General features: G+C 29.5%; 1 protein-coding gene across 1 annotated transcript in view; it reads left to right on the top strand.

The window, feature by feature from the left end:
• LOC111630013 (E3 ubiquitin-protein ligase TRIP12-like) overlaps positions 1 to 24,550 on the top strand; it is a 189,689-nt gene that overhangs the window by 38,387 nt on the left and 126,752 nt on the right. The window contains exons 3-4 of the mRNA XM_023374005.1: positions 3,098 to 3,282; positions 7,302 to 7,833. Coding sequence (XP_023229773.1) covers positions 3,098 to 3,282; positions 7,302 to 7,833 — 717 coding nt within the window. The remainder of the gene's footprint in view (positions 1 to 3,097; positions 3,283 to 7,301; positions 7,834 to 24,550) is intronic.

Raw genomic sequence — 24,550 nt, 5'->3', positions numbered from 1 at the left:
AATTAGTTAAATCAGCATTGACCCTCTCTCATGGCAATGCTGATGTGGAACGGGGATTTTCAATTTCACGCCATGCACTTCCTCCTGATAGAGCATCAGTGTCGAAAAGAGTGCTTAAACCAGAAAAAAGTAGAAGTGAAATACATGCTACAGGCCAAGTTTTGTTAAAAGCAGCAAACAAAAAGAACTGGAGAAGGCCATTAACAGCAAGAACATGAATGAAGTATGGACAGCACATGTAATGCTTGTTAGTTTAAAAGTATTCAAAAGCAAGAGGAACCAAAAATTTGAAGTTTCACACCTTTATGTGAATTGAAGCAATAGTACCATCCATTCACAAAAAGGTGTGAAATTTCGAATTCACAGAAACTTGTAAATGAGGAGATGGTACTTAAAACTAATAAATAAGCAATTTTTAATATCAAAAGGAAACAAATGACAATTGATATGTCTATCTGTTTTGCATATTTAGATCTTGATGAATTTATTGTTTCACTTCAGTGGTAGTTTCAAAGACAATGGTAGAAATATGAATACTGTATTTTCTTGCAAATAAAAATTCAATGGCAATTGATATTTTAAAATTTGGAGAAACAAAAAAAAAATGCGATATATCCGAATCCATGATATAATGAGTGGCTACTTAATTACAGTATATACCAGGGGTGGCCAACCTGCGGCTCGCGAGCCACATGCGGCTCTTTGAAGGATTATTTGTGGCTCTCGATAAATGTACCCGAGTTCCCTTTTCATTTTTGTGTTATTGTATTTTAAAAAATTATTATCGTTCCGTATGTGTTTCAAAATGTCTTTTAAATTACTAACAACAAATATGAAAGACTAAGTGCAACGTTGTAACAAATTTCATTTCCGTCCAAGTTAAGAATGATATGACTCATCGAGAACTGCGCAAACGAACACAAACAGTGGCAAAATCATCCGTTATCGACCGACTCCAGACCGATTTTGAATTTGTAAACTGTCATTGCAACGGACATTTGACATTGTGCTCAAGGAGGAAACAATTTGTATCACTCTTGCTACGGATATAATTTGTAATCTGGAATTTTTTGCATACCTTTTTAATACATATTTAATTGCGGCTCGCGAAAAATTTCAAATTTTGAAAAATGGCTCAGACTATCAAGGAGCTTGGCCACCCTGGGTATATACAGAAATTTTTAAAATGTATTTAACCATAACAGAATAAAAAGAGAAAAAAAACTTTTACTGTTATTTTGCTGAGTTTTCCTTCCATGTTTTCACTTTGTTTTGTCACTATTACACTCACTTTTACTCACTGTTTCTGTATTTCAACTCACTTTTCCAGAGGGAAAATGGCACTTCGAGGCCTATCAGTCTTATTTTTTTTTCTCTCCATTTTAGTTAAAGTATTTTGCAAAAATTTTATTCTCATTTCTTCAGTTTTTAAACTTGAAACATTTTTAAAAATCCAAATAAAGGTTTTATGAAAATTATAAATAATAATGGGAAAATAGATATGGAAGATGTGTTTTCTATTTCCAAAATTTTGACTACATAAATGTTTCAAGCTTGTTGCTGTTAATTATAATTATTAAATATGTAGCGGTGTTAAAATTATAAATATATTTGCTTGATTAGCTAATTTAGAATGTTGTTCAAAAAGCATATCAAGCTTTTTCTGATAATTATTTTAATTTTTCCAGTTTTGTTTCATTTGTTTATAATGATTAACTTTTTTTTTATATGTAATAATAATTACATTTTTGTATATGTTACTGTGAATGACCGATATCTGGCGAATGCCAACATTCTCCGGTGAATGTCAGCATTCACAGTCATTTTGTGTATGTACGAAATATTTGCTAAATATCATTATTTCTCACTTACACCGGCAAATGTTGACATTCAGCGTGCACTGATGGTGAATATTTTTATTACGTTAAGACAAAAATGCAACTTTTTAATATGTCAAAATAGGAGAAAACTTAAGTAACAGCACATGTAAATAAACTGTTGAACCTAAAACAAACAGCACATTCTAAATCATTAAAGAAAATAATACTATAATAAATTTACACATAAATTATGTGATTAATATTATACAATCTTATTTATTGCAACAGCTTAAACTGTTATGGCACTTTGAATTGCACAAGTCCCTTGCTTTTACAACTGCATTTATTCATGGAACACTTCTTTTTGCAATGACAGCGTATGTAGCCTTGCCCTCCACTTTTTGAATTATCTGCAGCTGCTTCTCCAGCGATATTTCTTGAGAAGAAAGCTCATCTATGGAAAGTAACTTTTCTTTACAAATTACAAACTGATTACAAGTATAAAGCTGCTTGAGGGTGTCATTTTTGTTTGCCAATTTATAAAAGTAGCAGTCTTCTATTCCAACAACAACTGCCAACACATTTCGAGCATCTGTACGGCCACGGTCAACATCAGGGATTTGTATTAGTATGGTATCACCAATTTGAGCAGAAATAAACGGCAAAGAATTTGCGATAGACTGTCGCCTCTCTGTCAACATTGGCTTCTCGTTTGTCGTTTTGACCTCCACCAAAGCTTATCTGTGCTTGTCGACATACATCGGCAATTGTTCAAATGTATAATAGTATAACCAAATATTCTGTCTTTTACCAACGTATTTTGTATGTGTCGACATTCACCAGAGAATATCGACATTCTGTAATTTCGGTCTTTCACAGTAACATATATAAAGTTAATTTTTAGTTAGAGAATAACTTTTTTTTTTATCAGATTATATGAGATCACTGTCTTCTAATTCAAAATTAGTTAAATTGTTGAACAATTATTAGCACATTGTAATACATGATTTCAAATTTGAGATTTAATTATAATTTGATGTCTAATTATAAATTGTTAGACTTTATCAAAAAAATTTGTTTATATGTTATCTGTTTAAACTTCATTAAGTGTATATATTTGTTTGCTGTAAAATACTTAAATCAGTAATTTTTAATAGTATTTATTCTAATAAAAAATGTTTTGTTGATGTGTGTCGCTATCTCTATTCAAGCTAAAAACTTTTTAAATTTAAAACAATTTTACATTTTTTTAAATGTTTCCAATTATTTTGTTGTAGATCAAGATCCAGGATTCTGGCTCAACAGGATTTATATAAACTTTCAAATCCTGCTTCACCTGAAGTAATAGACGAAACATCAGCTGGAAGTTCTTCTGGGAGTTTGAAACGATCTCATTCTAAGAGAGAAGTAACTCCATCACCTTCAATAAAAAGAACAAGAATAAAGTTACAAAAGAATCAAAGTGAGGCAATTAGATTATTTAAACATTAGTTCTAGTTTTAAAATTATTTGCTTTAGCTTTTACAATAGAATATGATCAAAAATTTCCAAGTAAAAAACTAAAGCTTAAATTATTAACAATATTTATTCACTATGGTTCTTTTAAAATAATCCCTATCCATTATTACATATTGTTATCAGCTATTGAATGCCATTTGATAGTCATTATATTTGTATTTTATTTAACCCTGTTCAGATCTATATTGTTCCATCAAACAAACTAAAATACAAAATGCTAAAATATTAAGAAATCCTTGGATATTTTAATCATGATGAAAAGTTTTCAAGACATTTTTGTCTTATTCAGATCACAACTACAGTCAAGTCCACATAAGTTGTCATAGGTATAACTAGACACTGTCAGTTAAGTAATCAGTTTTCTGTGATCCTGGCCAACTTACATAGGCATTAATGTTAAAAAACTCTGATTTACTCGACGCCTTTTAACACGTCACCATTGGATAAATCAACATATGTTTTCTGTCCCATACTTGTTCAGACATTGACTCCGCTTCTGAAAGAAGAGTTTACACCACATAGCTTAACGTCACAGCAGAACCCAATTTTGCATTTTCTCACTTTTCATTCATGTGTTATTTGCAGTAAGTGTTTCACATTTTTGTCAGAAATGAGTATCTGAAACCTAACAATGCTTACGCTGAAGGAAAAATACGAACTTGTATCTGAATTTGAATGTAATAAAACTTTGCAAGCTGAATTTGCAAAAGGAAAACATTTCAAATAACATTGGTGGAAATTCTGAAGACAAAAGAGGAAATTAAGAAACTTGGGTCTTTGTTGCGGCTGTCTCAAACACCAGAGAAAGTTGCCATACAAAGATGCCAAATATGCTCTGGTATGTTGGCTAAAGCAAATTCATTCATTGAATCTTCCTGTTTCAGGGCTGATATTGAAACAAGCGATGGAAATTGCTGAGGTATTTAGAGTAGAAACTGACTTTAATGCCAGTGATGGATGGTCAGAGAGATACATTGCATATACTGTAGCCTAAAAAGGAAGGTCATCTCCGTGAGTTTTGTGATTTTATGAACTGCTGATGGTGCAAACAATAAAAGGAAAGAACTGAAGCAAAGTTTTTTCTTTGTTAAAAGTTGTAATTATATTTATTATATTATTAAACATAAATTACTGTTGGCCATGTTAAATTTATTATTAGTTACACTTACAATAAACAAGTATGTTAGGTAAAATTATCTCTCTAGACTTAGTCTCTCTGGTTAGCAGTAGGTGCTCTGCTTCTAACCATTACTTTACAATAGTAATTACAGAAAGAGAAGAAGAATAACCAACAAGGTTATGTTGCTTATTCTTCTCCTCTCTTTGTAATCTTTTTTTTTTTCTTATTTTGTCCACTATAATCCATTGAATTATTTTTTTCCTACCTCATCTAATTTATGAAGAATCTGTCTGGTTCATTTTTATAAACCATTACGGACCTGGAACTTAAGAGAGTTCTAATATTCTTAGGAATCCTGATTCCTTCTGCCACATTATATAAACTCAAACTCTCAGAAGACTTTTCTTTTTATTCTGACAGAACAATAGGCTTTACTCTTTCTTAGTATGCTTCTTCCTAACTTTTTCCCTATATTTGTCCAGGGCATTATCTGCTGATTTTATTAATCCCATAAAATATTGTCTTCCACTTCACACTATTTAGCAAGTTTTACAGTTCCTTGCATAGCTTTATCACACTCCTATTAACTGAAATTAGTTTTCTTAAACATAGATATGCAGTTTTTTTCCTAAGATAGTCTTCTGGTAGTTTAATGTTGATAATACATCTTGGGAAAACTAACATTCTATTAAAAACTCTTTTCCACTATACATAATATATTATTTTTAGAGTTCTTGTACTGACTGCATTTTGTTGATCTCCTAAGTACTTTCAAGCCTGATTGGATTGAATCTACATGGGCATAGTGTGTTGCTTCTTAGGTTGGTCTCCAGAAATGTAGTTAGTTAATTTAAGGTCTTGTTAAAAACCAAGCCAAATTGAAAAAGCACTCATTATTAATTATGACAGGATGTTAGAGAATGAATGTAATTTTTTTTACTGTATTTGATTTTATGATTACAGTTCCTGTAGTAAAGATTAATATGTACAGTAAAGATTAATATTTTAAACTATTATGATACTGTAATTAAGTATAATCAAACCTATTTAATATCATATCTTTGGGGCTGTCAGAATAAGGTAACATTAAACAGAGTTGATATGAAGAGGAGTTCAGTAGAAAAGCTTGATTTCATGAAAAGACATTGTACCAGTCATGTATGATTACTGTGTATGTCCTACATTTGCCACATTAAAAAAGATACAGTTTAGGATGATATTATAAAGCAAAAAATTTTCTACAGGCACTGTAATCATAAAATCAAATACAGTAAAAAAAATTGCATTCATTCTCTAACATCCTGTCATAATTAATAATGAGTGTTTTTTCAATTTGGCTTGGTTTTTAACAAGTTTTGATAAATTTGGCATTGATGTTTTAACTATCTACAAAGTCTGTTTTCTTAATATTCTCATCAATTTGCTTCAAAATGTCCATTTTACTATTAAAATTGAGAGTGACACATTTGTGTTCAGTTGCCATTTTTAATCACAATGAGAATTACACAATATGATTAATTCTTAGTGTCTCTACTTGATAAAAATGACCAAATGAGGATACAGTATAATCAGTGTTGCTAACTCTGAAGCACAATGATAAATACATTTAAAAAATTTTTTTAATTTATTTATTAATTTTATTATTGTGCTACTGCTAGAGGACTATTTTAACTTTTTTGCATTGGATTGTGGATGAGTAGCCTACAATAAAAGGTTGACTCTGCTGTGGAATTGTTATTACCTCAACAGCGTGTGAAGGGACCGAATGAAATTGACTCATCCTGTACGTATAGAATCAAGAAATATCCCAGGCCAGTTCTTTTATTCCAGAAGGCTCTTAATTTAGATAATAATTTAATTTATTTAATTTTAATTATTAATTTTCTTAAGAGATGGTGCCTAACGTCTATCTCTAATGTCAAATTACTTTATACTAATCATTTAATTAGCCATATTATAGCCCAATATTAAGGCGATCTTTCGGTGATTTATTGTATACTTCTTGGGCTTTGAGTTGTTATTATTTACATCTTAATTAACCTTCTTCAGGACAGAACTAAGATATTTAAAAAGAACTAAGATATTCTTTCAATTTAATATCTTTATTAAATTGAAAGAATATCTTAATATTTCTTTTTAAATTGAATAACTTTCAATTTAAAAAGAACTAAGATATTCTGGAACAAGTTGATTTCAAATATTAATGTTTTAGAACAATGAAAATTTAAATGCAAAAAAATTTTATAAAATTTAATTGACTTGTTGTTGCACCAAGCCTTTCAATTAGCAAATTTTAATGTGTAATGAATGCTAGTTAGACAGAATCAATTAGATTGCTTTGGTAGAGTGATATTAACTTGATTGTCAGTTTGTTTACATTAGATACCAACTTATTTGAAACACTTCAGTAATTCTCACATGTGAGATGACCATACTGTCAATTATGACATATTATGTAGTTATATATTATTAGTAATATATGTACAACTAGAAAAATTGGTTGTACAGTACATATATTACTAATAATATATAACTACATGGCTTGTGTTACTAAGGGCATACTTTTTTTTAATAAAGAGGTATTTTTAAAGGATTTTTAATCAATTGTAGCTTAATATGGCTTTCATGTGCTGAATGTATGTAATTAAAAGGAATTAATAGCTTCAAATCATGCATTGTGGATATGAACTATCAAAAATAATTGAAATTTGTTATTGCAATAATTATTTTTAAGTCTGTTTACATCAAATAATGATCCTTAATATATTATTTAATTTCTTAAACTTTATATATTTTTTTTCTGATTATTTACCAACTTAACAAGTAATTACAAAATTTTTTAGGTAACAAAAAAAACAGTTCCTTTCATAATAATATAGAAACTGATACATCTGCTCCAGATATCAGTAATTCAGAGCCTGTCAGTATTAATTCAGGAATTGAAAGTAATAATAAAGGACAGCTTTCAAATAATATAAGAAATAGTAAGAAAAGAGAATCATCAAGTGAAATTGAATCTCATATATCAAATTGTGATAAACAAGGACAAATTATAAAATTAGCCAGTGGAGGAGTTTTAGATAATTCTTTGATTGGAAAAGAAGGTGGTATTATTACTGATTCCAGCAGTCCTCTTAAAAATTTGACAACTTCGAAGTCTTCATTAAGTCAAAATTTAGATTGGAGTAGTGGAAGTAGAACTAAAAGAAGTAAGATTCAATTAGATCAACAGTTCAATTTTTCAAGCAATAAATTTAATACCAACACAAACAAATCAAATTTTGATAATTCATCTGTAGTTGAAAAAAGCAGTTCCATTCAAGGAAGATCAAGCAGAAACAAGACAAAGACCACGGGGTCGTGTGCCAGTAGTCGGTGAGTAATTGCTCTTATCCCCTCTATAACTGAACCAACATCAACCACAAAACATAAATATTTTCTGTGTAGTAAATGGTTATTATTCTAATGTTTTCACTCTTCTTAATTAACCTTCTTTGGGAGATATTTGAATTTTACAATTTAAAAAGAACAAATAGCTTTGTTCTTTTTAAAATGTAACTACTGTAAATATTTACTGCCTAGTAAATGGTTATGTTTTGTGACTAATTGTGCTTAATAATTTTTGTGAATTTTAAGTTTAAATTTGATTTATAAGAAGATAATTTAAATAAACAGGTCTTAATCTGACATGAAAATTTGTTTTTTTTTCTAAAGTAAAGTTTTTCATGATGTAGATGTTAAGTTAAAGCATCTTTGAATTCAGTAGTTAACAAATAAGTTTGAGACTTAAAAGTAAAAAGGGGGGAAATTCTATGGACTGTGCATTGTGTGTGTTGGTGTCTATTTTATTTAATATCTCAGGATGGGATAAAGATTAATAAACAAAATTTGACATTTGTATATAAGGGACATTGGTGCTATTAAATTTTTGTGGTTAAAGTTCAAGGGGATGTTCAGTGGTCAAAAATTAGTATCTTAGCTGGCAAAATTATTTTCTCATTCCAAATTAATGTGGTATATTGTTATAATAATAAAACACTAACAAAAAATGTTTTGAAGAACAATAACTATAATTTAATTGACATAAACACTTTATTTTTATTGTCACTAACTATAATGGCTGACAATCAATAATTGTTATCTTCGTTAGTAGTTCTGTTTATCTAACAGGATTTTTTAACATGTTTAAAACTTTTTGTGGAGTTTCAGTACTTTTTTTGACACTTAATCGTTTTATTGGGAAATCAGAAGAAATGAAAAGCATGTGCAACATATCTTCCATTTTTCATTCTCTACTAAATTTCCTGAAATTAAATACTTTTAAAATATTTAACATCTTTATTTTGTGTTTCTTGGGCCTCTTCTGACACTTTGCTAATTAATAAAGTAATATTGCCCATAAGCCATCTCCCCCATATCAAGATCTTTGGAGATTTGAGGCATGTAATGACAAGTGTATTTTTTATATATAATTCTGCAGTTACTTTTCAGTAATTTTCAAATAGATTTATATCTATTTCATAACCACATGCCATGACTATCAAAATAATAATTATTCTTAAAGTTAAATTTTTGTTGCCTTCAGTAATTTCTGGTGTTATGGTAGCACTTCCTAAAACCCATCTGGCAGTATTTCTGTCATCACATGTCCCAAAATCAGGTTTAGACACAGTGATTAAAAATCTCATCTCTCTATGTTTCCTTTTTCTTTGCTTCTACTATCTGTCAGTTTTTCTAATTTGCCCTTTTCTGACATCAAGCCTATAGGCAATATGCAAAATGCATCCCAAAACCTTTATCCAGGCATGTAGGCCCATATGCCAAAAACCAAACTTTTTCTTCTTTTTACTGAATCACTGCATTCAGCATCTATTTTTGATGGTTGTCCAGATGTCACTGATTGTGATGGTAGTAATTACACCAAGAATGTAATTCTACCATCTAATCATATGTTTGTACTGTTTTTGAAATAATTTTTTCATTTTGTCAGCGTTTCACCCACTTTTTGATGTAATTCATCACAAAAATTTGTTTTTATTGCAATACCTTAAGAATTCTTGTTAAGACTTAAAATCACTATTTTATCTAATAAAGTTCAAAATAACTTCTCTCTTCCTTCAAGCTTAATAAGGAAAATGATAATGAAACTTTGTCGTGTATGGAATAAAGCTTTTTTTTCCTGTGTGCATGATTGTGTAAAGAATTTTTAGTTTTTATCATTTCACATGTTCAGATACTGATTTTTAATCACTGTGGGATGGAGAGATGATAGAGAGGTTGTGCCCAATGTTTTCATCGGCCACAACCTCTCTAGTGTGGTCACATGTCATGTCTTGAGAGGGTTAGAGTTGATGAAGAGTTTACTTGTTATTAGCATTTACAATTTTTTATAAAATTCATCTCTACCCTCAAAATTAAACTTTTTGCCATTTTATAATAATTAATAATAATAATATTTTTTATAACAAAATCTCATGACAGATGGTACTTCAGAATTTTAATTTTATCCTAATGTCTTAATGTTTTTTGCTGGGAAAATTATGGAATTTGTTGCTGGTTTTTTTTTTGTATTTGGCAATAGATGATTTCAATAACTATTGTTTTTATCTAAGTCTGCTTGATTAGATAGTCATATTCAATAATTGAAACATATAAAAGGAGGTTTTCTCAATACAGTAGAGCATTGATTATCTGAATACTAATCAACCGAAACATCGGTTAACCAAAAGCGTTCCAGTCATCAAATTCAAATTTCCACTAGGGCTATGGCATTGCAGCACTCTTCCCCTCCCTGCCAAACTGAACTGTAGGTCTAGTTTAATGTATTATATTATGTAAGGTATGTATTTGTAAGATATGTGATACAAATTATATACAGTGCAGTTTTGTGTTTAATATATTTTTTTGTAAATGATCAGTTATCCGAAAAATCAGTTCCTTGAACAATCCCAGTCCCGAATTGTTTTGGATAATCGATTCTCTACTGTAATTGAAAATTATTTTTAGAGTTTCGATACAAAATTTTTTAATGTGAGTTTTGCAATTTTAATATGTACTGTTCAATAAAGTACAGGTAACCCCCATATAACACGACACTTCTATAGCACGGATTCACTCTGACACGGTTTGAGAATTGGGTAAAACCCTCGTACAACAGGAAATGTAATAAATTTTTACATACTTAAGTAATAATAGTTCACAAAAATTATTATTTTCGTAAACTATTAGTACTTAAGTATGTAAATTTTTGCTTCTCACCTTCTGTCGATATACGTGGTCCTTCTTGAAACTTGTTTCAATGTTGCCAGATCGCGACGCTTCTGCTTCTGATGTTGCCGAATGTTTTTCCCTTATTCCATACTTGCTTTATTCTTCATAAGTGCTTAGCACCATATAAGGAAATTTATAAAGATCTTTTAACTAGAAGCAAGCTTATATTAGTACCAGTTTTTGCTAACTGAAAGAAATATAAAGAGGGTTGTTGCTTTTATGAAAAAGTCATAAAGCAAAAATTTCATTTAATGTTTGTTTTACAGCTGGCTATTTTAAAGGCATTGTGTGCACCCTAAGCAGTGAGGAGTCTCCAAGCTCCTTCCTTGGAAACCACATTTAGCATCAAGCCACAATAGCTTTGAACTGTCTGTGATCATCTATGCTTTGTCAGTTTATTTTGTGCATCTGTTAGCAAAAATAAAATGATAAAATGGAAAATCTATTGCTTAAGTGGATTGATGGATGTATAAAGTATGGTGTTCTGTTAAGTTATTTTTACTTAAGAATTCAGCTTGTTTTTTCAAAAAGCTGAGACAAAAAGAAATGATGATGATGAAAGTATTGCAAAAGTGGAATTTAAAGAAAGTGGTGGATGGTTTGATTGCTTTGAGACAAGGGTAGTTTCATAACTTAAAGGTTATGTACTGGAAGAGTACTTCTGGTGTAATTTCACTAACTAGACTTTATATGGGCTGTATATTTATTATATTATTCTTGCTTTTACTGTGTGTTAGTATTTTAGATTATATGTATATATAATAAACATCCCAAAGCCAGATGCATTGATACTAAACCAAATGATTGCCGTAATTAATCAGGCTATTATTTTGATATTATTAATAATCAGAATAATAATAGCAAAAGTGAGTGCTCAAAAATTTGAGCGCACTCATTTAAAAATTAACACAATCTCCCAATTTTGGTATTGTGTAATACCAGCCTTAAAATTTTCATCCATTAAGGTTTGTTTTTTTTTTCTGTACTTCAATATAGATTAGTTGTAATATTAACTGTAATAAAAATTTATGTAACTTTTTAAATTTAATACCTCAATGCTGAAAAAACTAATGATCTTTGACAATGCTAAAAGTAGAGAGAAATCAACAGTTGTAATTAAAAATAGCAACTTATATAAATATTCTGAAAATGTTAATTAAGATCTTATGAAATCATCTATAAGTAAGATGTTTATTTTGTTATTTTAGTTTTAATAAGAATTAGAAATTAAGCAACAATTGGATTTTCACTTGTTTGACATAAACTAGTCAGTATGATGCCTGGCAATGGAAAATTTGTTTCCATTGATCATAAATTGAAGCTGGCTGTGTGTGTGTGTGTGTGTGTGCTTAAGAGTAGCAATTATCATACATAAGTCTAAATTACTGAATTATTTTCAGGCCATATTACAACTTACTTTAGTTATTATTGAAATTTGGTCTAAAGTTATGTAAATATTATGTAATTTCTATTTCTAAATATTTATTGGTCTAAAGTTATGTGATTTACAGCAAAATTAAAAGAATTTCAAATAATTATTCAATAAAAATAACAAAATAACTCACTATTATGAAGAAGTAATCTTGAATAAACGTTAACAATTCAAAATATTGGGTTGTTTGGAAAGTTCATAGTGATTTTTGATAGCCAACAGTTGAGACACTGATTGATGCAAAAATGATTAGAATTGTACAAACCAATGAATATTACAATAAATGACCTTGAGACACATCTGTTACCAAAAAAACCGTTAAGATTATTTAAATATTGTTTAATTTGTCTCATTGCAAAAATGGTTGCAAACAATGTGCATTATCAACACTTGTTTTTTTTTTTATCGTAAAGGCAAAACTGATGTACAAACAGCAAAAAAAAATATTTGATGTTTATGGTGGGAGTGCTGTAGCAGAATCAACTGTTTGAAAGTGGTTTGCAAAATTTAAAGCAGGTAATTTCAGCCTTGAAAATGCTCCCTGCTCAGGAAGACCTCCTGTTATTGAAGTGGACCAGATCAACCAGATCAAAGCATTATTGGATGAAAACCCTTATTACACAACTCGAGAGATTGCAGACATAGTGAAGTCATCAAACAGTACTGTATTTCAACATCTAAAGAAGCTTGGATACGTGAATTGTTATGACATTTGGATACCTCACGACTTAACAGAAAAGAATACTGGATTGCATCTCCACTTGTGATTCTCTTGAAAGACAAAATGAAAAATGACTCTTTTTGAAGCGTATAGTGACAGGTGATGAAAAGAAAGTGGATTGTTTATAACATCATCAGCCGAAGACAATCATGGGGTAAGAAAAATGAACCACCATTAAAAACTCCAAAGGCCAGTCTTCATCCAAAGAAGGTCATGCTCACTGACTGGTGGGATTGGAAAGGAATCCTGTACTAAAAGCTGCTTCCACGGAATCAAACAATTGATTCTGATAAGTGTTGTTCTCAATTGGTTAAACTGAACATGGCATGTCCAGAACTGGCGAATAGAAAAGGCATTGTGTTTCAACAAGATAATGCCAGACTGCACACGTCTTTACAAACATGCCAAAAATTATTGGAACTAGGCTGGGACCTCACCCCCATACTCACCTGACCTTGCCCATTTGTTCCATTCTCTGCAAAATTCCCTTCATGATAAAAACATTGACACTTTGGAAGCTTGAAAAAATCATGTGGATCAGTTTTTGTGGGAAAAATTGGAAAGGTCTACGAAGAGGTGTTATCATGAAGCTCCTCCATAGATAGCAACATGACATTAAAAACAATGGTGCATACATAATGGAATAAAAGTATATTTTTAGTTTTAAAACAGTTTCTGTTATTTCTCTTAAAAATTGCTATGAACTTTCCAAACAAACCAATATATTCAATTTTAATGGCCGGTCACCATCTTTGCTTAGGAAATTTTGACATTATATGAATCTCTTTAGTTAGTTTTCAAAAGAATTTTAAGTGAACTTTGAATTTTGTGAACTATATTTGTAATGCAAGTACTTTTTGATGATACAAATCACATATGAAGTGTACTGGATGCATTTAAGTTGATGAAAAAAGTTGATCATTATTTTATAGCATAATATCATATTTATACTATCTAGGCATTTAATTTTTATAAAAAAATTATTTAAAAAGATAATGAGATATAAATGATAATATAATATAACAGACAAATCTAAGTTTCCTACCATAATTTTTGGCCGAAAGGTGAAGGCCTAATCACTTAATTTTATTAAAATATTAGCCCATGCAATCCAGTATATAAATGTATTTTCTTATATATATATATAATCAGAACAACAAATGATACATGATGAATAAAATTCAAAGTATAATAATACATTTTTGTGTATCGTGTGGTTATGCAAAAAAGAAAAACTTATTATAATCAATCTTATCATAAATACTTTGTGCTATAAAACTAATTTTAAATGTACAATATCTGAAAAATAGCATTTGTTTCAGGGGAAAAAACCAAAAAATTTCATTTCATAGTGAATGTGTTAATAATTAACATGACTTCATTACAGATTAAAAACACAAGTAAATTTGTTATTTAGTAATTTCAAACAATTATTCAATAAAAATAACAAAATTACTATTATGAAGAAGTAATCCATTTTTTAAAACCTTCAATTAAACATTTTTCAAGAGTCATTTCTTATCTTAAGATTGAATTTAATTGCATTCTGGAGTTGAAATGGTTTTGAACATGGAACATCATCGTTGAAATTTTAAATCATTCTAATGCTACAAAATTTGAATTTTTTTGATTTTTCAACATAACATGACATTATTGTAGAGAGAGTTGGGACTGGTAACACACAGCAGCTGACAGGGTCAAAGCACCCTGTTACCTGCTGTGTGTTATCAGTCCCACTTAGCTTATTGTATTTGGCCATTTTCAGTAGCCACACCCACAGATCCAAATGGCTCTCCTCTTTGTTTCTTATTTAAAATAAGAAACAAGAGTTCTCTATTGGATACTATCACCAGCTCTTCAGCCTTTTTCATGGTGTTGTGCCTAGAATCAGATATAACAACTTGGAGCTCTATCTTATCTTACCTCTGCATTCTTGTTTACAATTAACTCGACAAATGCAGTAGTTATTCTTATTTTTTAAGATCATCCCAGTGTTCCTTCAACCTGCCTATGATTGTATGGCACTTACTATTGAAGTAAACTCTCACCTGTCCCATGTCTCCATACTCTGACCACTCTGAAACAATTATTATTTGTTCATTGTTTTAAACTGACAATTTTTATTGACTTTTCTTCATTTGAACAAAGACATTTCAGCTAAAAACCAATTAATTCAGTTAGAACAATCTTAATATTAATTGTAATTTGTTCTAATTGTTTTTTATTAAAGTAATTAGAATAAAGACACATGTACAACGGTTGTAAAAAAAGTAGTGGAAACACTGTCTCCAGGAGTGTGTTAACTAATGTTGTCATTCTTTTCTAGCATATGTAGTGGGATGAGGTTTGTGTTCAGTGCATACAGGTGAATAAGTTCACTTTATAAAGAGGGATGAGATGAAACAAAAGCATTGAGTACAAAGGATTGTATTTGTGATGTTGAATCAGACCATCCTAATGTAATGTTTTTGAGGGGAAACAGTATGCATGGATGAAGATTGAGGTGGCACTTGGAAGGAATACTGAAGAATGTTATGAAGGGCTATGAGAATCATGTGGTACTGATGGATTAACACATCAACAGTGGCACAATGGGTGCAAGTCTTTTTGCCAAGGCTGTGATAGTGTGGATGATATAGCATGTTCTGGTCATCCTGGTATCAAATCTCATAACACTAGTTGGTTGAATTCCAGATGGAGGTGGATATCTATCACTATCCATCATTGGATAGTGATACAGTTAGCTGCAGATGTAGGAATAAACAAAACAGCAGTGTTGCATCTGTTGAAAGACATCCATGGGTACTACAGAATTACCTCAGTGAAGTGTAGAAATGGCACTGCTATGCACTTACAAATGAACATTCAGAACATTACAGCCAAGGTCTCACATTCCTTGAGTGAATAGCTGATTGGATAAAACATGGGTGAAGTTGTACAAATCAGAATTGGAATGACAATTTAGTGAATGGTCACACCCAACGTGGCCAAAGAAATTACAGCAAGAACCTGGAAATATGAAAATAATGCTGATAGTGGTATACGATGATCAAGGTGTGCACACAGGTTATCACTATAATTCACAGCTAAACAACTGAAACCGTGAGGTGTTTTAATGGAGTATGTGAACATTTTTTCTGAGTTATTTCATTCATCTTCAGGGAAAATGAACATGTCGCTATGGGAAACTAAATAGAACATTTGCATATTTTGAATATAAAATAAAACACAGTAAATAATAATAAAAAAATTAATTAAAAAGACTAAGTGAGATTATTAACAAGATCAAATAAAACAAGGTGAAGTTATTAAATAGGACTCCATGTCTAACATGCTCTCAGCTAACTACCAAGAGCATTTCAGCCACTTTCGGTCTTGCTAAGTTGTCTGAGTCTATGCTTGATTACATTAGTTGCCAAGCTTCTCTCATAGAATATAATACCACTTGTAACTTCTATCATCCTGTAGACTGTTAAAAATTGAGACATTCTAATTTTAAATGATGCTACAATTGCAATTTTTTTGTGGCTGTTTGCAGTAATTTTACAGGTACATTTTCTGAGAAATGATATGTAAATCTCAGGTCCGTTTTCTCAGTGAGTTTGATGGGATGTACTTAATGTCCTAGTTTGGAACCATGACCAGAAAAGTTTGGAAGGCATTAGCAACTTATGCTGGAAACGAAGACATACGAGTTGAGCTTTGGGATGTAAAATTGTTACACACAGTTTCTGGTAGAGCACACCTTGAATACCTGGATGCAATCGAAATCTATAGAGCACTTAAGGATGGAGTAGGTATTAATTTCAAACGAACAAACACATTGTCTACATCAGTGTTTCTCGACAGGGGCAATATTGCCCCCATGTGGGTGTTTTTCCATGTTAAGGGGGCTATTAGTAACAATTTATATTTTGGGGGTGAAAAACAATTTCTGGGCAATATAGTAAAACATTATATTAAGAATAATTAGATATTTTATTCGTTATATCGTATAATAATCAAACAAATAACATTATACTAGTCACTAGTCTATTCAATGCAGTACAAATTTGGTGTTAGCCTTGGCCCTCGGCATCAGAATTTTGAAGTAAAGGGGCGATACTACGTTGAAGGGGGCGACGATTCGTTAGAGGTTGAGAAACACTGGTCTACATCATGGCATGCCATTTTTGAACTCTCATAAACCTCTCTCAGATACATTTCACTAGGCTGTATGGATACAAGTTTACATTAATGATATTTTAAATTAAATGTTATTTGTGCCAAAATAATTTTGGAAATAAATTTGTCAATATAAATTATTCTTTAATAATTTTGAATATAAACAAACAAACACACACATTTATATATATGTATATTGCTCGGATTATAATTTTAAATTATAAGTGTGTTGTGTTCCATTTACGATGTTAATTTGAACATGTAAAACGCATTCAATTTTTATATGTAGCCATTTTGTTCTATGATATATATTTGATGATGTCTATTTTAAATAGACAAAAACGTTAGTAAATATTTTCTTTATTAGTTACATAATTGCTGGTATTGGTTTGGAAGGTATGCCATGTATTTTTGCAAAGAGATAAGTTTTCTTTCTTTAGATTCTAGAGCATCTCGGGTAGGAGGAAATTAATATCAAGGTAGGAGGTATTATTAATATCAATAATTAAATTGACTATTAATATCAAGAAAACCACTATTTTTGTATTTTACCATGTCAGCAGCAGCCCATGGGATGCAGATAGGTTGGTAATTTGTCTTCCCACATAGTGCTTTCATATTTATATGGATCTTTAGTGATTGGCATGTCAAAAATGGACATCATGTTCACTCGGCTGTGCTGTATTGCATTTTAGCCTAATGAGTTATCTGTTAAGTAATTGATGAGGTCTTTGACTTTAATCCACTTTCCACATTATCATGATGTCATATGTGTCTTTATTGTAAAATATAATATGTTCCTTAAGATGTTCCCTTTGGTTTTTATAATAGCAATCTTTGCAACTGTAGTGGTGAGAGGAAGCTCATGAATGAGAATTGATCGTCTTGGAATGGAACCTTTTTTGTAGACCCCTATTAAATATGTAAAATTTGAAAAATGCTTCTGGTGTCAGTATAATTTAAAAAATATAATTTGCATAACAGTAAAAACGGATGAAAAGTTACAAAAACTTACTTCTAGTTACAATTTCATTATTTATTATGTTGACTCAATAATTTGTTACTAGAACCAGGTGTTAGGCACCATCTGTTGCTAAATTTAATAATTATGATTGAATTAATATTTTAATTTACAAGGTTCTGGAAGAAAAGAATTGGCCTGAAGCAGGACTCAAACTTGCAACTCCCATTTATCATGTAGTCACAACAGTCACATTACTAGTTACACTACTTGGACCTCTGTCCAATCCTCACTTCCAGAACCTATTATTTAGATATAACCATACTTGGTCAAAGTGCCAGTTAAAGACAATTGAGTGCCTATGGCCTATAACTCCCACTGGGACACTCAGCCAGCTATCACTTCTACTTTTACCTTGGCATTGTGTTTGTATGTGTACATATATACACACACAAACACAAATAATATAAACATCCAAAATGATAGTTATAATTTGGCAATCATTTGGTTTTAATATATATCAATATAATTCAGCAAGCGTTTGTCTTTAATATATAACTATTGAGTTTGACTCAGTTTTTGGTGTTAAAAAACCAATTAGGGCAACTTTCTTAAAAAGGTTTTTATTTCCAAACATTTTTGATAACATGCAAATTTGTCATTTTCAGGATGTTTTTTGAATTTGTAACTTTAGTAAATCACCACTAACTTTGACACTCGCCCATGAAGACAAATTTTTCAAAAAATTGTAGAGTAATTTAAAATTTCTTGACAATAGAAAATGCTGGATTCAGAAGGTGTCGTTTTATTTATTGCTGATGATAGAAAAATTATTATTAGATTAGTATTTTTGATATCCAGGAGAGTTTGTGATACAATGCATTAGTAACTTACTGATACAATAATGTAAAGATTGTACTTTGCTGTATACTGTACTATCACGTAAGTTTTTGAGTCTATTTCTTATAATAATAAATTTCAGCAGTATTATTCACTAAAGCTTAGTAGAATTTCTATGTAGAGCTTACACTACATATGCACTCACCTTCTTGTTTTCCATGTTATCAGAGAAAACACCCTGCTAACTCAACCTTCACTCCCTATAAGAGTTAGCAGAGAATTTACTGTACTAGTAAAATATTTTTACTGTTGATGTAATTAACTAGAAAAAACTTGTTATTATTAAATTACAATTTTTGTAATTTATTTTTAATTTTGTTTCATTAATAATTAAAAAAATTTTAAATGTTCAAGCTGGAAACTCAGTTCACAATATGACAAAACTATAGCCTTACTCTTTCCTGTAGATAATTTCAGTTTTGCACTAACATTCTTAACATTCCAGAACTAGAATTTCTTCAACTATTTGAATTTGAATGGTAAAGACCTGAGGAAGACTTCTCAAGGAAGTAAAAAAATATAAGTGTAAGCCTGGAATTATCTGCTCGAAAGAGTAAGGCTATATGTCATTGTAGAAGGATCCATGTTAAAATAAGTGTTTACATTAAACATAAATATAATAATTTTTTTAAAAATTTAAAATATGATAGTACACGATAGTATAGATAGATTATTTTGTAGTTTTGGGAACCTTTATACTAGTATTCCTAAATTTCTTTGTCAACATTAAATTTTTATCATAAAATTTTGTGTGTTAATGTACTTTGCCTATTAATAGATAAAAAGTGAGAAGTATTATTATTTTTTAAAATTTTAGTTGTCTATGCATAAGATGTTTAAAACATTTTCGAAATTAAATCTCAAAATATATTATGGATTTTCACAAATTTTCAATACATCAGGTGTAACACCAGGTTATTTTCATGGGTCATAGACAACTCTCTCTAGCTTTATTTTTTATTTTTATTTTTTAAGGAAGTGACCTATATATTTGGATGAGTTAACATTAATGGAATGGATAAGTTTTAAGCATTAATTTTGAAATAAATTTATTATTTACTTAGATATTAGATTCATATAAGTTTAGCTAAACTCTGTTTAAATGAATAGGATTTTTCCTCCCAGAATAGAAAAAAAAAAATAAAAGCCGTTTTAAATTTTGACGTTGTTCTGAAGATTTTCAACTAGTTATAAAAAATTCCATTTAATAAATATTTAAGTTTTTTTGGTTTAAATTAATTTTAATAATTCTTCTAAACTGTATATAACATATATTGATAAATGATACATTAACAGTTTAAATACATTGTTAAACAAATTTTGCAATAAAAATGATTTTTTAAGATGTATTATTATTATTAATAATAATTGGGTTAAAGCATTTTTCCTTTCCCTAAAAAATGCCTCTGCACTGGGAATCCCTTCACTTAATTAACTGGATGCAGCGGATAAGTAACGTAGTCGGCGTATTAACTCCTTTTTGTTCATGAAGCGTGTGGTATGTTCGGGAGCAGAAACTTGTTCTTGAAGTTTTGCCAGCAGTAAAATCTCGTAATCAGCTGGCTATTTCCAAAATATAATTTAACGGTCCTAAATCGTATCGAGAAAAAAAAAATGCGCAAATTAACTCAACTTCTTCGAAATTATGTTCAGAAATGAATATAATACCTTACATTAAGATAGCATCATATAATGAGTTAGAATGATTTTACTATTCTCAATATTTCCGATCTATTTACCTTCGTTGCCATGACAACAGGCCGTACACAATAATAAGGGGGTCGATAGGTAGAACGACCGTGAAAATTCACAGAAGCAACTTTTTAAGAAATAAGAATACACACAAAAAAATAATAAAATAAAATAATGAATTTAACACGTAGTCCGAGGATATACGTAACGGATAAATTTAGCTATAAATGAATTAAAATAACAACGAAACGATGTTTGGTATGGAAATAATTTATTAAAATAAAACTTAAAACAGTAGTTTTAAAAGAATCCGAGAAAAGTAGGTCTCGTCGTACGAGTCAGGATTCGCTTGTGCTATCCGGTTTTCAATACCTCCTCCCCTGGCATTGTACGTGGAGTCGCTCCTGGTGCCTCGATATGGCGCTCGGCCAGCTGAGACGCGATCACTTTGTTGCAGTGTCATAGTCGAATTTGACTCGGTTTTTAGTTTTAAAAGGCGATGTACGTCACAACGACGTTATGGATACGAAATATTAATAAACGTAAAGGGACAGTGTTTTAAATGAAACACAGGATAAGTCACTTGATTCAACAAACAGGTCCGTACGAAACACGCAACACAAGATTTTGTCGAGACAACCGCTTGACGCTACGCACGAGGTGAGTCTATAGGTCTAAAAAGACACTTATCGACTAATTTAACTGTAAATTAGTATTTATACTTAAGATAGTATGCTTAAAAATGGTGATAGCTACCTCGTCGCTAACGCTCGGGTTTTTCTTTACGTAAGCATTTCCTTGTTTCGTGAGTTTCGTAACAGCTATCGAAATGTTTGAATTCTTGCTCTAGCTATCTGTCTTTTCATGCAGGTGAAGGACTTCTCTGTTTATAATGGCTTACTAGATGTTTCCAACATTTTATATATAAACATGTTGAAACGTTTGTCAAAACTCGTCCTATTAGCAACACCTTGTTTTATTACTAAGTCAACCTTTAAGTCGATTTATGCTTCTAAACTCGAGAAATAAAAAGGTAGAACATCGTTCACGAATTCGTTCTGATATATGGATTTATATTTTCTCTCTCAAAAGTTTATATGTAAAAACAGTTCGACTCACTTTCTTGAAATAAAAAACTTAAATGATGATGATGATTCTATCAGAATGGCATTAAATGAAAATATTTAAGGTAAAATCAGAGTTATGTAATTAAGTAGAAATTTAAACAAGAAACCAATGGACTTTGAGATTTGAAGTAATGCATTTGTCAGTTTATATTGATTTTTAGTAGATGGGTGAAGTAAATATTGATGTCTCCTCCTGATGATAGGACATAAATAACTTTTTTTTGTTAGTTTATCTTTAATAATGCAGTTTAAGTTACATGAAATAATCATAAGATAAATTGAATAGTTTATTGCAGTGAATTCAATATTGAAAATTTTTTATTAATTTATTGCTTATAATTTTTTAAATATTTTATTTGCACGTGCAATGTTGTACTGTATTTATATTATATATAAGACACATCTTGTAAAATTGATGTTTGTATTTATTATAACTGATTTGTTACAAAACGTAATATGTGAAAATATTTTATTAAAATTCCTTTATTAAAAAGAAAAGTTTAAGTTTAAAGTGTTTTCATACTAGAATTAAGATTTTTATCATTATCAAATACAGTACATTTATTTTCAAAATTAGTAAATATGTTAAGAAAACAGAAGTAAAGGATGATTAAAATTTAATAATACTCAAAATATTTTTGGAAAAAAATTGTATGGAAATAATTGTTATTGTATTACAAAAATTTTTATTCATTATATATATATTTTTTCTTAGAGGACCTTGATAGTTTTAAGGATAGGAAGATTTATTTAAATATTTGTGTAAAGTTTTTATAATTATACTTACTTTTTAATATAAAACTACTCAAAATAAATTTATGAAATCATAACTTTTACAAAATGCATATTAAGTATATAAAAACCTCACTCACAAGAGAAATAACTACATGACAATTGAGACTGGAAAGTAATACTAATAAAAATCTCATTCAACTTAAACTTTTTTGTTTCCAGTGCTATTTAATGATCATTCAAAGACAAAAATTTTCAGTTAAAATGTTTAATTGAAAACATTAACTGTATACCTAGTACAGTGGTACCTCAGGTTATGAACGCCCCAGCATACGAAATTTTCAGGATACGACATGAAATTCGAACATATTTTTGCTCCACGATACGAACAAAAACTCACCATACGACGTTACATTAGTTCGCATTTTTCATTTATTTTTCTTATTACAGTTATTTTTTTTAATGTATTACTTGGCTTTAATTTGAGTATGTTTTTTGCGTTGGAACGAATTATTTGGTTTTACATGTAATCATATGGGAAAAGATGATCCATGACATTTTCATAATACGATCTCAGTATTGGAACGGATTAATTTCGTATCCTGAGGTACCACTGTATATTAAATTTTTCCAGTTTTTAATATAGCATATCTTTGAAAATAGTGAAATCATTTATCAAATTTGACTGGTAGAAGCATTGATGATTGTTTTAATTTCTTTAATTGAAAGAAATGCACATTTTTTGTTAAACTGAAATAATTGATATTTATGATTTGTGTGTAATTGGCTTTATTTACAGAATAAGAATTTTTGAAGCAATATTCATTGGAAATTTATCTCATCAATGAAACAAGCAGCTAATTTAGTTTCAATTTATATATATTTAAAGAGTGAATTAATTTTTTTTCTAAAATTATGTAACATACTCAGGCATTTTCAAAATATTCATTATAGTTTTACTCAGCTAATATGGCAGGTTAGGTTTCACATCAGTACCGTAAAGTGAATCATAGCTTTTTTCACTTGCCATAGCATATAAAAACATATTCATGCTATCATTTATTGCAATAGTTATAAGCCAAATATATATATATATATATATATTGGCTTATAACTATTGCAATAAATGATAGCATGAATATGTTATATATAAAAGTAAAAATAATAGCCTGAAAACCCTCTTATGAGCATGCAAAGCACAAAAAAATAACAAATATTACTAACACAGTAATTTAGTTAAATAAAGTGCCTTAAAATGAGGTATGCCTCTATTACTAAATCTTCACATTTTATTAGGCTTAGATAAGTAGTATCAAATATTCAGGTTTTTATAGATCTATTTTTATGTTATAGAAATCAATGATTGAATTTATTAATAAACATAACAAATTTAAAGTTAAAAAAATTTATAATTATATTAATTAAAAAAAAAAAATTGGTTTGTGACAGAGTTTGAATCTGCAAACTTTAATAAGACAAGTAAGTGGCTGGCTATTTTATTGCTTATATCATCTGATTATTCAAAATTATTTTCTAAACAATAAATTTTAATTAAGTTACTAACCATCTATTATATTTTAATCTAAATCTAAATAAATAATCTTACTACTGTTTTGTAGATTCCAATTACATTTGATGCTATAATTTTTCTCGTACATCATTTCACTTTTGTCTATCACTTCTTAGTGACAGAATTTATTTTCAAGTTATTTTAATTCCAAGCATCATGTGGGACCATATTTGTATTGAATTTAAGGAAGTAAATAAGTTAGGAAATACCAATTCTGTTCAATCATTATTTTAATTAGCATAAAAATATTTCAGTCAAATTGCAGTTTTTATATATCATTTATCTAAATCTAATAAAAGCTTAGTTTTAAAAAGCAGTGAAGAATGTTTTGGAAGAAAAAGCATTATTTTTTGAAGTTGATTCAATATAATCTTTTTCTTGTAATTACTGGAAACTATTTTAAATAAAGTAAATAGAATTTAAAATGTTTTAAATTTTGTATATTTTAAGTAATTGGTGAAATTTTTCAAAAATGTATAATTCAGGCTATATGAAGATTACAAATTTGAAAATTATTATTTCT

Source organism: Centruroides sculpturatus, unplaced genomic scaffold, assembly GCF_000671375.1.
Source record: "Centruroides sculpturatus isolate CEXI.00-Female unplaced genomic scaffold, Cexi_2.0 scaffold415, whole genome shotgun sequence".
NCBI classification, from domain to species: domain Eukaryota; kingdom Metazoa; phylum Arthropoda; class Arachnida; order Scorpiones; family Buthidae; genus Centruroides; species Centruroides sculpturatus.
The sequence above is the reverse complement of the archived record's forward strand: the minus strand, read 5'-3'. Positions and strand labels throughout refer to the sequence as shown.